Below are 11,776 nucleotides of genomic sequence, written 5' to 3'. Positions count from 1 at the left end.
GGGGGGGGGGGGGGAGATATCGTAATTAAGCGTCCGATATCTTATGTTCGAAATATAAACGTGTTTCGATAATAGCACGGACAGATGAAATTGAATTCAAACTTTACTAGACGTTGAAGAAAGAAATGTGCATCAATAGAAAGTAACATGGTCAATACGTTGAACGTTACGTAACACAATCAATTTGTTTCGATTATTCGACGCGGAGGTACTTGCTTTTACGGGTACGATTTTTACAATAACAATTAGTTCTAATTGAAAATATGCATGTACGTATACGCGTTGCGTATTAAACGAATGAAACGAAAAAAGGTACATATCAAATAAATGAATATTTACATAATCGTATTTGTTCCATTCTAGCGATTTATCGAAATTAGGTTAGAATTAATATTTTGCGTAATAAAACAAAAAGTTCAGCAAAGATTGTAATCTTAAAAAGAAAAGTAAAGAAGAGGAAAGAATATAAGATAGGGTTAAGCACTTTGATACCTAAAAATGTGCTTCTTTGTTATGTACAATTACTACATATGTACCGTCTATAACGCGTTAATTAATCGTTTCGGCTAACACGTATGTATATTTTTATTTGATTCTACTTCTTCCCAGTTTACCGACACGGAGACGTCGAAAAGAAACACTAGTTAGTACTAGCAGCGAATATTATTATCATCAAACCCGTAAAAAATTCTTTTTCCATAATCGAACGTGCTTATACTTCGCTTAATCATACAATCATTTGTTAAATACCTTTTAATGTTAAAAATAAATATTTACTTAAAAACCAAAACAACATTAACCTTACCAATTAGTTACTACAACGCGCGAAAGATATTTCGAGATAAATCACCAACTACGTCGATAAGATGTTAAATTGATCGCGAAGCCAGCGCAACCATAGCTTTTTACAGGAATCGTTTCCTTAAAACGTATGAATAATTTCGCACCGAATATACTACAATAACGATTTAAGGGGACCTCGTTCCAGACGAGGATTTCAAAAAAAGAAGAAACAAAAAAGAAGAAAAGCCACATATCCATCGATTATTTACTACGTGTTTTCTCTTTCTAACATAACCTATAATAGATCCTTCTTTTTTTACGTTATACTTTTCTTCTTTTTTCTGTAAACATTGCACTTGAAATGAGCATACCAACGAGCTGACGGAGATGATATGCTGAATAATTGAAAAATGATGGCACACGTGCATACATGCGTGTCGCGATTATTGTTTCACGTAAGCGAATCATACGTATATACGTGTACATGTACACACGACGCGTAAACACCCCTATCTAGTAAATATCGTGTATATACGGCGTATATTTTTTCCACGGTATAACGCAATTCAAGTATAATAAGAACTACATGCGTAATAGTATAATATATCGGATATTACAAAACATCCACGCTTCTAGCTCAATGTGTGCATATTAATCCCTACGTGTATATCGGATGTACCAGTCTTTTCGGGCTAAATATTTTCAGGATGTGTTACGGATATAAATAAGGAAAAGACTTTGTGTAAACGTATACCGATTTTATAATATAATTGTTCAAAGCTTTATTAAAAAGTTATAACAAAAGAGAAATACGAAGAGAACGATGGTTAGGCCTCCGATGATATCGCCCTAAACTTTTATATCTAGTTAACTTTGAAAAAAAAAATGTTATGTACATACATCGAGCAAATAATATAGTGAAAATGAACTTTGCATTGTATATTGATAGCGAATCTATTTTCGTCTTATAGCATAGTAATCGTAAGATTGGTATCATTCTCTTTGTATTTACCTATGATCATAGAATATCCTGACAAGATTTGATCGAAGAAAACTGGAATACCCTGCATACGTATCAAAGAAAGAGGAAGAAACAGAAGTAAAGGAAAGAAACGAAAAAAAGAAAGGAGGAAAAAGTAAAACCGCTGATTTCATAGTGCAATTTAATATTTGACTTTTGCCTTAACCTCTTCCGCGACTCCACCCCACCTGAGTTTGTAGACACGCGACCGCCACTGTATCAGAGGATCTAGAACTGCCTGAAGGAAAAGATAAGGCCTTGTGATCTCGCTGAGTAACCATCCGCATACGAATTCTAACTTGTTGAACGGCAACGGACCGTTCTGGACGACGCTCAATAGCGTCCAGTCGAACATGAACCACAATAGTATGTGTACCAAATAGAAAACAAGGGAGTCCCACTCGAAGAGTACGCTGGCCGCCCAGGAAGCACAGGCACCTAACACTAAACACTCGCTAAGCGGTTCAAGAACGATCGTGGTAGGCAACATAGCCACCCTGAGCTTCGCCCACCTTCGTAATCTCGCCTGGAACGAATGCAGCTCGCAGTGACCGCTATTCTGCAACGCCGGCTGCGAGGACACAGTGATTCGCCAACCACGGTCGGTCAGTGACTTTGCGTAGAAAAAATCTTCGGCTAAATACACACCGAACGTCTTTAAACCGCCGACCTCATCGAGAGGAGCTTTTCTCAGCAACGCTGACATCCCTGTGTGACAATTGATCCTAAGTAAATCAGCGGCTAGGTACATACGCGACTGTACAGTACCGAAGAAGATTTTCTCGTATGCCGCGGCAAAACCTTCGCGATCACAGGTAAACGGCATCTGATGCACTAACGCAACATTGTCGGTCATGTAATTAACCATGTCCAACAGCGTGTCCTCCTTCATCTTGATACCACTGTCACTAATCAGTACATACTCGTGTTTAGCCGCCTCGTACGCTGGTTGCATATTGTTGATCTTTGGATTCACGCCCACGTTACAACCGCCGATGAAAAGTCTCGCATCCACTTCTGGATACTTTTCGATCAGTTTACGTACTAACATCAACACCGGATCCGAGTCGTCTTCCACGCAGAACAGTAACTCGTAACGGGGATATTGCATCGTAAAGAATGTCTCTAAATTGCTGAACAGATTCGGATCAACGCCCATCAGAGGCTTTATGATCGACACACCGGGTAAGGGCGTTTCGTAGGTTGGTACTTGAGTGACTTTACGGTGCAGCTTCCAGTGACCGGCTATCAGTGCCAGTACATGAACGATCCACATTACCGACCAGAATATCATGAAAAATATAGCGAAGCCGTACAAGGTATATATCATGGAGTTCATCTTCGAATAAGGATCCTTGATACTCGGAGGCCTAACCTCCGGATAGGGGAAGGTCTCCTGACTCACCTCACCACTTTGTCTTTTTTCTCTCTCTCTCTCCCTCCTCTGTCTCTCTCTATCTGTTTGTCTCTTTCTCTTGTTTCCTCCGTGATTATTCGATCCTTTCGTACCTATCGATCCGAGCGACGATCTCAAAGCCCGCCATCCTTCGTGGATATCTAATAAACGGTATCCGCGGCATCCTTGACGAGGTTCTCGCCGTGCCGCGATCACGGATACCGAGTGTGTGGAAAAATCGCGCGGGCCATCGATGATGTGTTTTCGGCAATTCCCACGGTGTAACACCGTTTTCACGGCGATCACAACGACGACGACGACGACGAAGACGTGGCCACCGCTTCCAACACATTCACGTATTAGGTTCCCCCGCGCGGTTTATAGGGTAGGTATAGGATAGCTACGTAGCCGCGTCCACGGCTACGAGCGCTCCAAAACGCCGGCACGCTGTGTCAACGAAGGTATACCAACCGAACGTACTCCTCTCTCTCCCTCTCTCTTTCTCTTTTTCTTCCACCTTCCACCGGAACAACGATAGGAGAGATAGGAGGATCGCCCTGCTATCCACAGTTATTGACACCAAAGCACCCTCTTTGTCACTACGTACTACCAGCGATCCTCCCCAATTTTCACCGATACATTGAATTTCCTCGTTCCTTACGCGCACCCATATGTAGTTTTGACGACACAATACGAGCAAACACGACCCTCGAACGATGCGTCCACCTTTTATTCCCCGGATCTATTTCGTATTGGTTAGCAGAGTAAATTTTTCTATTGCCTCTTACCTCATTTTACTCCGCGCACAACGCTTTCCAACAATTAATAACTTTCGATAACGTTGTTTAACTATGTGCACGTTCAGCAACCAGAGTTCACCGATCCTTTCAATGCAACATGTGTAACGTCAAGATAGTACGTTCCGTTTGTGTTCATGGACGACTGGTCCCTTTCATAACGATGCGCCTACACGGCTTTGGTCCGTTCTGTTTCGACCGCAACTACGCCACTGCCAACGCGTACCGATGCATGTCATGTCGATAACCAAATTTCTGTTGCTCGATTCCAGCTGATTATGAGTAGAATAAGAAGGCGATAGAGGAAAAACAGAGATGAAACAGCGGTTTGAACGACACGTCTTACGTACAAACGACGCACCGCCTAACGTCGACGGGATAACTGGCTGCATGTGACGGCGACAGCCGGCAACTCAACCGCTTGTTCGTTACTATGTTCACAACATACTTTACCTTGACGACCTTACAATCAACTGACGTGCTCCGCGCGTAACTTACCACTTTTATGATAATCTGTTAATCGTTATCGTGCCATTATCGCACGATTTCGATTACATTCTAATCGAAAAGAAATGAATCGTTACGTAATAGAAAACTGGAATTTCTATGAATTCATACGTTATTTTTGTAGGTGTATATTTTGGCGGTATTCTGTAATTTTGAAATTAATCTTTATGTTAAATGAATTGTGTAACAAGGTTTGAAACAATAATTTAATCCCTTGTTATTGATTCTCTTTATTATGTTTTGTACTAATATTTTAGATGCTTGGAATTTTTTGTATCTAGTACATACATACTAGGTAGGAAGGATATAACGCGATTGAATGCCATTTCCTAAAGTTATTTATGCACCTTTTTGTAAAATCGTTTCTTGATATTCTGTTCATGATCTATCGATAAAATTATGTGGTAGTATCATTAAAAGTTAATTCATCTTTGTTAAAAATTAGGATGTATGGTATAAGAGTATGGTATGAACGAATTAAATAATTACGAATGAAATGTTTAATGTTTAGACGACCAAAATGCGTAAACTTTAGCTTTTGATGATTTTACGAACATTATACCGTTATAGCGTTTTACCGTTATACTGTTTTTATCTACTACATCTAAGTTTTATGTCCTCGCCGAGATTATTTAAGGAGCTTCGAATGAATGCAATATCAAACGTATTATAGGTGTGCCAATATTATCGCTCCAAATTAACGCATTTATCAGTAATATCTTTATCGCATTATTTGGATCCAGTTTACATTGGTAAATCGTATTGCTACCACGTAAATCGTGCAAACAGACGTATTAGGTATACAAAGAATAAAGAAATAATCAGTATGTCACTCACGTCGCAAGTTATTGGTCGCCGTTTTTACAAAACGCGATTTGCAAACCTAAATACAAAATTCATATCTCTGAACTCAAGCTCTTTTGTATAGTAAAAGATTGATATTAAAAAATGTACACTAAGGAAAGATTTTGTATGTTATTTTTTAAATACTTTCATATATACAATCCAAATTTTTTATGTCCTAAATTTTTTAAACAGCGGATGTTTATTTGCTGTAGACGAACTAGGAGCCTTTTTATATTCGTAATAAACTGCATCGTCCGCGCCTGACATCGAAGTCATATTTCCGGCTTTACGTACAATCTGAAATAATAGTTTAGGTAAAGTAAAACAAACAACAAAATACATGACATTTTCTAATTTGATGAGTATAATTTTTAGTCACATTAATATCTTAAAACTTACAGGTCTGGGTCCTTCTCCAGGTATTCTTTCCTCGTCCGCATCAATGTCACTCGCAGATAGGACTTGTTGTAGCAAATGACCCTGTTCTTCTCTAGATGTATACATCAAATCTGGTTCCTATTTTAATAATCAAAGAAATAAAATCTAAAGTAATTTTACAAAATCATTATTCAATGTTACTAGTTACATAATACGCACTTCTTCCATTCCTGCAAGTTTTGTAATGACCTTGTAAGCATATCCTTGGTTTACAAGAAAACGCTGACGCTTTCTCGAGTAATTCATTTCCATCGTATCTAGTGATACCAAAGTGTAAAAAAACGCATTGTATTCCTCCGCGATGGCACCTGTGAAAAAATTTAATATTTACTATGTCTAATTCGTTCCATGTAAAATAACTTTTAGTGAATTGTACCTTTTTTAGCTCTTAAAATTCGTCCTAAACGTTGTGCTTCTTGACGTCGTGAACCGCCGTGCGAAGATATTTGAATTAAGACATTAGCCTCTGGTAAATCAAAGGAAGTGTCTGCCACTTTACTCACAAATATGGTATTTACTTTAGTGTTGAATTTGAAATTTTGCAAAATTTGTATTCGTTCGCTCTGAAATTATTTGTGTCGTAAGGTATCTTGCGATTGATATGGTTTTCATTTTTATATTTATACTTACTTGACTAGTGGGACCATAGATATACGGTTTGTTCATTTTAATGGCATAATGTTTCAAAGCAAAAACGTTATCTGAGAAAACAATGGTTTTATCGCCACGCCTTTCATGATATCGTATTAAATATTGGCAGCAACGAAATTTGTTAGGATTCATCACATAAAGTAACTGCAAATAGAATAGTATTTAAAAGTTGTCAAATATATCAAATGAAATTAAATTAATATGCGATTATTTACCAATTTTTTAGTCATTTTGCAACCAAGATATTCTCTATAAAATTCCGGCGACATAGGACACCAAACTTCGGCACATTGTACTCTTGCGATAAAGCCTCTTTTTTGCAATTCTAACCAGTTGGCCTCGTACAGTTTAGGTCCAATCAAAAAATTGAGATCAGCAATTTTATCATCTTCTCGAAGTAATGTCGCGGTCAATCCCAATTTACAATGGGACTGAACGATTGTTAACACTCTTCTAAACATTTTTGCAGGAATCGTATGTACCTCTAAGAGCATAATATGTATATTAAATAATTTAATGAAAATCTGTAATTCGATCTATTTTGTTTTGAAGAAGTATATTACCATCTAAAACCATAATTCCCCATTCCTGTTCTTGAAGCCATCGCATAGTTTGTTCCGCTTCCCATGAACGTTTTTGTGTATGAGTGATCATAGAATATGTTGTGATTAAAATTCCACAACCCATAGGTTTGTCCTTTGCTTCGCTTGTGAATCGACAAATCATTGAATCGTCCGCGGTGGACCACATTTTAAATTGTTGCTTCCATTGTTCTACCGATACTCCAGAATTACATAAGACTAACGCACGTTTCCGAACTGTACAACAAGCTGTTACTCCAACTAAACTTTTACCGGCACCGCAAGGTAAAACAATAACGCCTGATCTAGCACGCCCATTTCCGAACATCTTTCTTAAACTCTTCTCCTGATAGGGCCTCAGTACAGCCGACGGTTTCAAATCAATGCTAAAATATAATTTAGTAATTTTACAGACACCTTTTGCTACATATATAAGACACAATTCTGTTATATTACTCTATCGTACTTTATGTCTGGATTTACAGTATCATTGCGAAAATCATATTCTGCCAATAACGGGTACTCCAATTCTATACATCTTTTTTGGATAACTTCAATTTTTTCCTACAACATAATTTTTTACAAATATTCAATAACACGTGAAATTTTACTTCGTGTAAATTAAGATAAAAATTCCGTACCTGATTTACTTCAAAACTAACTGTCTTTAATTCGTGTTCTTCTTCTTCATCTTCATCCTCTTTATCCATTTTATCATAGAAGGTAGTAATATCTTCGGGAACAGCAGCTACTTCTGCTGGAACCTGATCGTTAGTCGTTTCTGTTACTTTAGTGTTTCCAGTTGGAACATTAGTCACTGCTTTTGCTCCAAACTAGGAAAGATAGAAAATATTGGTATTGTACTTCATCAAAATAATTACGCTATTAATATTCAAAAAGTATTACCTGTGGTGCTTTTGTTTTGCTTTGAACATTTGTGATTATCTCATCTTTTTCATCTTCTATAGTCTTTTTCAACCTACATTCTTGAATTACAGGATCCTTCAGTAATTTTTGTAATACCTCGGGATATGGAGATTCGACAAAATATTTATTGTGCTTTAATACCAACTTTACCTTGCCATATGACAATGTACACAATTTTATAAATTCTATAATCCCATCAGGAATACTAGTTTTACTAAGTCTTTTTAAATATTCTATTATATCATGAGTTTGAAGCCCAACACTAACAGCAGCATACAAAGAATAAGCAGTTAATTTATACTAAAATAAAATTTGAATTATGAAAATTTTTTATATTTTATATGAGTAAATTTGATACTTAATTATATTTTTACCTCATGAATGTGTTCTGGACGACATACTGGCTCTGAGATAGCAATTAAAAAATCATGAGCATGTTTGTATACAGGTGAAAAAGATTCTAAAAAAATATGCCCATTTGGCGCCTAAAAAAATTTTAATAATAACATAATCTGTATACATATGTTTAAAAAATCAGATTATAAGAGATTGATTAACATTAAAAATAGCATTACCACCCAAAGTGGCCTTAAAGTACAATCAGGTTTTAAAATCATCTGCGAACGATAATCCTTTGCACCAAATTCATCTTCCAATGCTGTATCATCTTGCTTTTCAACATCATTTTTGGCTGCATCAGGTATACCTTCAGTTTCATTATCATCTAAAGTATCATCGTCATTGTATTCTTCTGGATCCTCTTTACGCTTTTTCCATTTACCTCTATCTGTAAAAGTAAGTGACAGCTTTCATTACAATATCAAATAACTTGACATTCATATATAATTGTAATAAAAATTATCTTAACTCTTATTTTATTGAAATTGCTCTAAAAATAATAAAATTTATAGGTAAAAATTGTAAAACATTTTAATGAAATAAAAGATACCTTCATACCATTGTCCTTTTTAAAACGTTTTGGTGGGCCCATTATTAATTAACAATTTAATTGTTAAATTATAAATAGTTACTTTTAACGCTGATTTATTATTTTCTCTAATTTATTTATCACTTAAATCAGAATTAATAATTTTTTAGGAGACTAGAATACCAACAACGTTAACACAATCCGAAAAATGGTTAGTCATAGATAAAATATAGTATAGATATACCTAACATTGGATGTAATTTTTTGTTAGGCTAGATACACAAAAGTTAAACTACTTAAGTCTTTAGTAAGAATTTTTAACTCTATAAATAATGATATCATGATATGATATACATTTTTTTATATTTTTAGCATTTAGACTGATTTATATAAAAAAGCATCTTTATTTGTATTATGAATGATAACCACTGATATTATTGTTCTATTATTCTTGAATGATAACCACTGATTATAATGACTTCTTGTTGTTACTGAAAAATTTATATTATAAAACGAATATTGTAATGTTAATATTGTGATATTTTTAAAATATCTAGAAATATTAAAAATTATTCATATATAACGCTGCTGTTAGAAAGGATAAGTAAAAACATTATATTTCTCTGTATCGGAAAAATGTTTTTTTATTAATAACAAAATTAATAAAAAAATATGAGGTCAGTTTTCAAAAATCGTGATGTAATAATTGATTACTCCTATTCTTCGCTCATAGGTTATCAACAAGGAACATTGCAGTTTGTAGCAAGAGCTTTCTTATTGACTAGACCTAAGGAAAAAAGACAAACCAGAGCAGCACCTTGTTCTGCCCACTTTTTATTTTTTTCCCTAAAATAATTTAAAGTACATTTACGTTAATAAAATAAAAGTATGTAACATAATATACAATTCTGTCTATTACCAGAAGGATGATCCATATCTCCGTCCATCGACGGTAACAATGGATTGAAATAATTTTCCCTTTTGTTGTGTATCATAATTTGGCATTTTTTTCCTTTGAGTTTGCGTCCATTTATGTAAAATAGTTTTTGGTAGTTCAAGATCTGTTACATAATTATTTCTTAAAAACGCACAATGCATTAAGGTTACGTCCTCCTCCTCTGAAATCTTTCTTTTATTTGATGCTTGTCCCTCATCCTGTTTTCCGTCTTCTCTCATAGGTGAAACTTGAGATCTTCCCAATAGACCTTTTTCTTCAAATTCTTTTTTCTTTGAAAGACAATAATCAATTAAGTTCCATAAATCACTAAAACAAGATACTGATTAATGTCACAATAAATGATCATATTATTCTAACAATATTAATATACCATATTTGCTCTAAAGTTTGAGAACTAAGGAACTTCTTGCCTAATGTTGATTCCTGCTGTTCCCTAAGTATATTTTGTATACAGTACTTAGTATTTGAAGGTGAATTATCACAATCCACAGCATATTTTAAATATGATTTTATTACATCTTCCATGGGAAGTAAACCTTCTTTACTAAATATTGAACAGTTCCATTGAGCTGCACGTGCAAGCATCACACTACTGCATCCTGTTATTTCCTTAAATCTGTAAATAAATAACTGCAGTTACTTTTAATTTGTGCAAACAATATATGTATTTTTAAAGGTAAAATTCAAGTAAAGCATTACTTGAAGATATCAGAATATTTTTGTATTTCTTTTGACCCTCCATTTGCTATAACTGGTATAGCAAGCCTATCAGATATTTTCTTCAGAACATCATTACGGTTCATATGTTGTGGTCTTTCATTAACAGTTCGACCATGAACCGCAATTGCTGATATACCAGTCGATTGTAAAAGTTCACAAAGTTCTAAAGTTTTATCTAAATCTGGCAATACACGAATTTTACAAGTTACAGGAATGCTCAAATTATCTACTAAAGTCTTTAAAATATTTGTAGCTATTTCTGGTTCTTTCAGAAGAGCTGCACCCATTTTTCCTACCAAGGAAAATAGTTTGGGACAACCCATATTTAAATCAATTCCAGCAACATCTTGTTCTACCATTTTGGCTACTTTCAATGCTCTTGTTGCATCGCAAGTACCAATTTGTAAAACTACTTTATTTCTCTCTTTAAGACATGTTCGAAAAGTCACTGTACCATCTGTTTTATCTATGTAATCAATTGTACCTAAAACATCTAAAGAAGAATTCATTAAAGTAACTTTTCTAATTCTTTAAACCAGGCTAGTTTTGATGAATATTTTAATACTAACATTTTCTTACCATTTTCACGACGAAATGATCGTAATAATTTCCAGTCTATTAATTCTTCCGTGTACACTATATCAGCTCCATAATCAAGTGCAAGAAGACGCATAGGAAGAGTACCAATTCGTACCATAGGTGCTAATATAAGTTTATTCTCATAATTTAATCTTTTCCTTTCCATCGTCATCCCTGCCTTTTCGTTCATTCTATTGTCAATATGTTACAATTTTTATTGTGATCTTGAAAATGTAAACTTTAATGCGGTCACAACGAATTAGGATATTTACTATAAAACATATAATTCTAATAATTTCTTATCGATACTTTTTTATCGATGCATTATTAAGATAAAAATATTTTTTCTTTTCAACATCTCTCTTACAGAAAATTAATAACTGTTTATGAATTATTTAGTACAGTGTCACACATGTTGTCGATTCTTTCTTATAACGAATAATGATAATGATACACATGATGGTTTGCTTCGGGAATATTTAGGCTAGATGGCAGTTTCATTATATTCACCGTATGTGAATCGTTGATCCAACATAGTAAGAATTTCATGTTCTATGTTTGATGATCACAGAATACTTTCAAATTTGAACGCTAAGATCGATCAACTGTCAAACAATACGTTGAGTTGCGAGTAATATGGTACA

At 34.7% G+C, this 11,776-nt stretch overlaps 3 protein-coding genes across 6 annotated transcripts in view; all 3 read right to left on the bottom strand.

Moving 5' to 3' along the window:
- The window catches only part of LOC100742026 (ceramide glucosyltransferase), a 7,653-nt gene extending 3,196 nt beyond the window's left edge, over positions 1-4,457 (bottom strand). Inside the window, exon 1 of one of the 2 annotated variants that reach the window (XM_012385914.3) lies at positions 1,993-4,457. In XM_012385914.3, coding sequence (XP_012241337.1) covers positions 1,993-3,143 — 1,151 coding nt within the window. In that variant the 5' untranslated portion in view covers positions 3,144-4,457. Of the gene's footprint in view, positions 1-8 lie in introns of those variants that run through there. The other variant, XM_012385913.3, reaches the window with a different exon arrangement.
- A 534-nt stretch (positions 4,458-4,991) lies between these two features.
- Positions 4,992-9,111, bottom strand: LOC100741822 (general transcription and DNA repair factor IIH helicase subunit XPB). 2 transcript variants are annotated; one of them, XM_003489700.4, is made up of 13 exons: positions 8,905-9,111; positions 8,523-8,734; positions 8,322-8,432; positions 7,927-8,247; positions 7,662-7,853; positions 7,487-7,584; positions 7,003-7,406; positions 6,655-6,923; positions 6,419-6,583; positions 6,165-6,351; positions 5,948-6,096; positions 5,750-5,866; positions 4,992-5,647 (listed from the first exon to the last, which is right to left on the bottom strand). In XM_003489700.4, the coding sequence occupies exons 1-13, from the start codon at positions 8,936-8,938 to the stop codon at positions 5,519-5,521; spliced, it is 2,388 nt and encodes a 795-aa protein (XP_003489748.1). In that variant the 5' UTR covers positions 8,939-9,111; the 3' UTR covers positions 4,992-5,518. The 2 variants fall into 2 exon arrangements, with proteins under 2 accessions (XP_003489748.1, XP_033176706.1); XM_033320815.1 differs by having other exon boundaries at positions 8,897-8,916.
- Positions 9,112-9,493: 382 nt separating this feature from the next.
- Positions 9,494-11,570, bottom strand: LOC100741583 (tRNA-dihydrouridine(20) synthase [NAD(P)+]-like). Of its 2 annotated transcripts, none has more exons than XM_003489698.4 (5): positions 11,133-11,570; positions 10,533-11,046; positions 10,204-10,449; positions 9,795-10,139; positions 9,494-9,721 (listed from the first exon to the last, which is right to left on the bottom strand). In XM_003489698.4, the coding sequence occupies exons 1-5, from the start codon at positions 11,320-11,322 to the stop codon at positions 9,613-9,615; spliced, it is 1,404 nt and encodes a 467-aa protein (XP_003489746.1). In that variant the 5' UTR covers positions 11,323-11,570; the 3' UTR covers positions 9,494-9,612. The 2 variants fall into 2 exon arrangements, with proteins under 2 accessions (XP_003489746.1, XP_012241352.1); XM_012385929.3 differs by having other exon boundaries at positions 11,123-11,264.
- Positions 11,571-11,776: the final 206 nt, after the last annotated feature.

Source organism: Bombus impatiens, unplaced genomic scaffold (assembly GCF_000188095.3).
Source record: "Bombus impatiens unplaced genomic scaffold, BIMP_2.2 scf_0361, whole genome shotgun sequence".
Taxonomy (NCBI): domain Eukaryota; kingdom Metazoa; phylum Arthropoda; class Insecta; order Hymenoptera; family Apidae; genus Bombus; species Bombus impatiens.
This window is presented reverse-complemented; position numbering and strand designations above follow the sequence as displayed.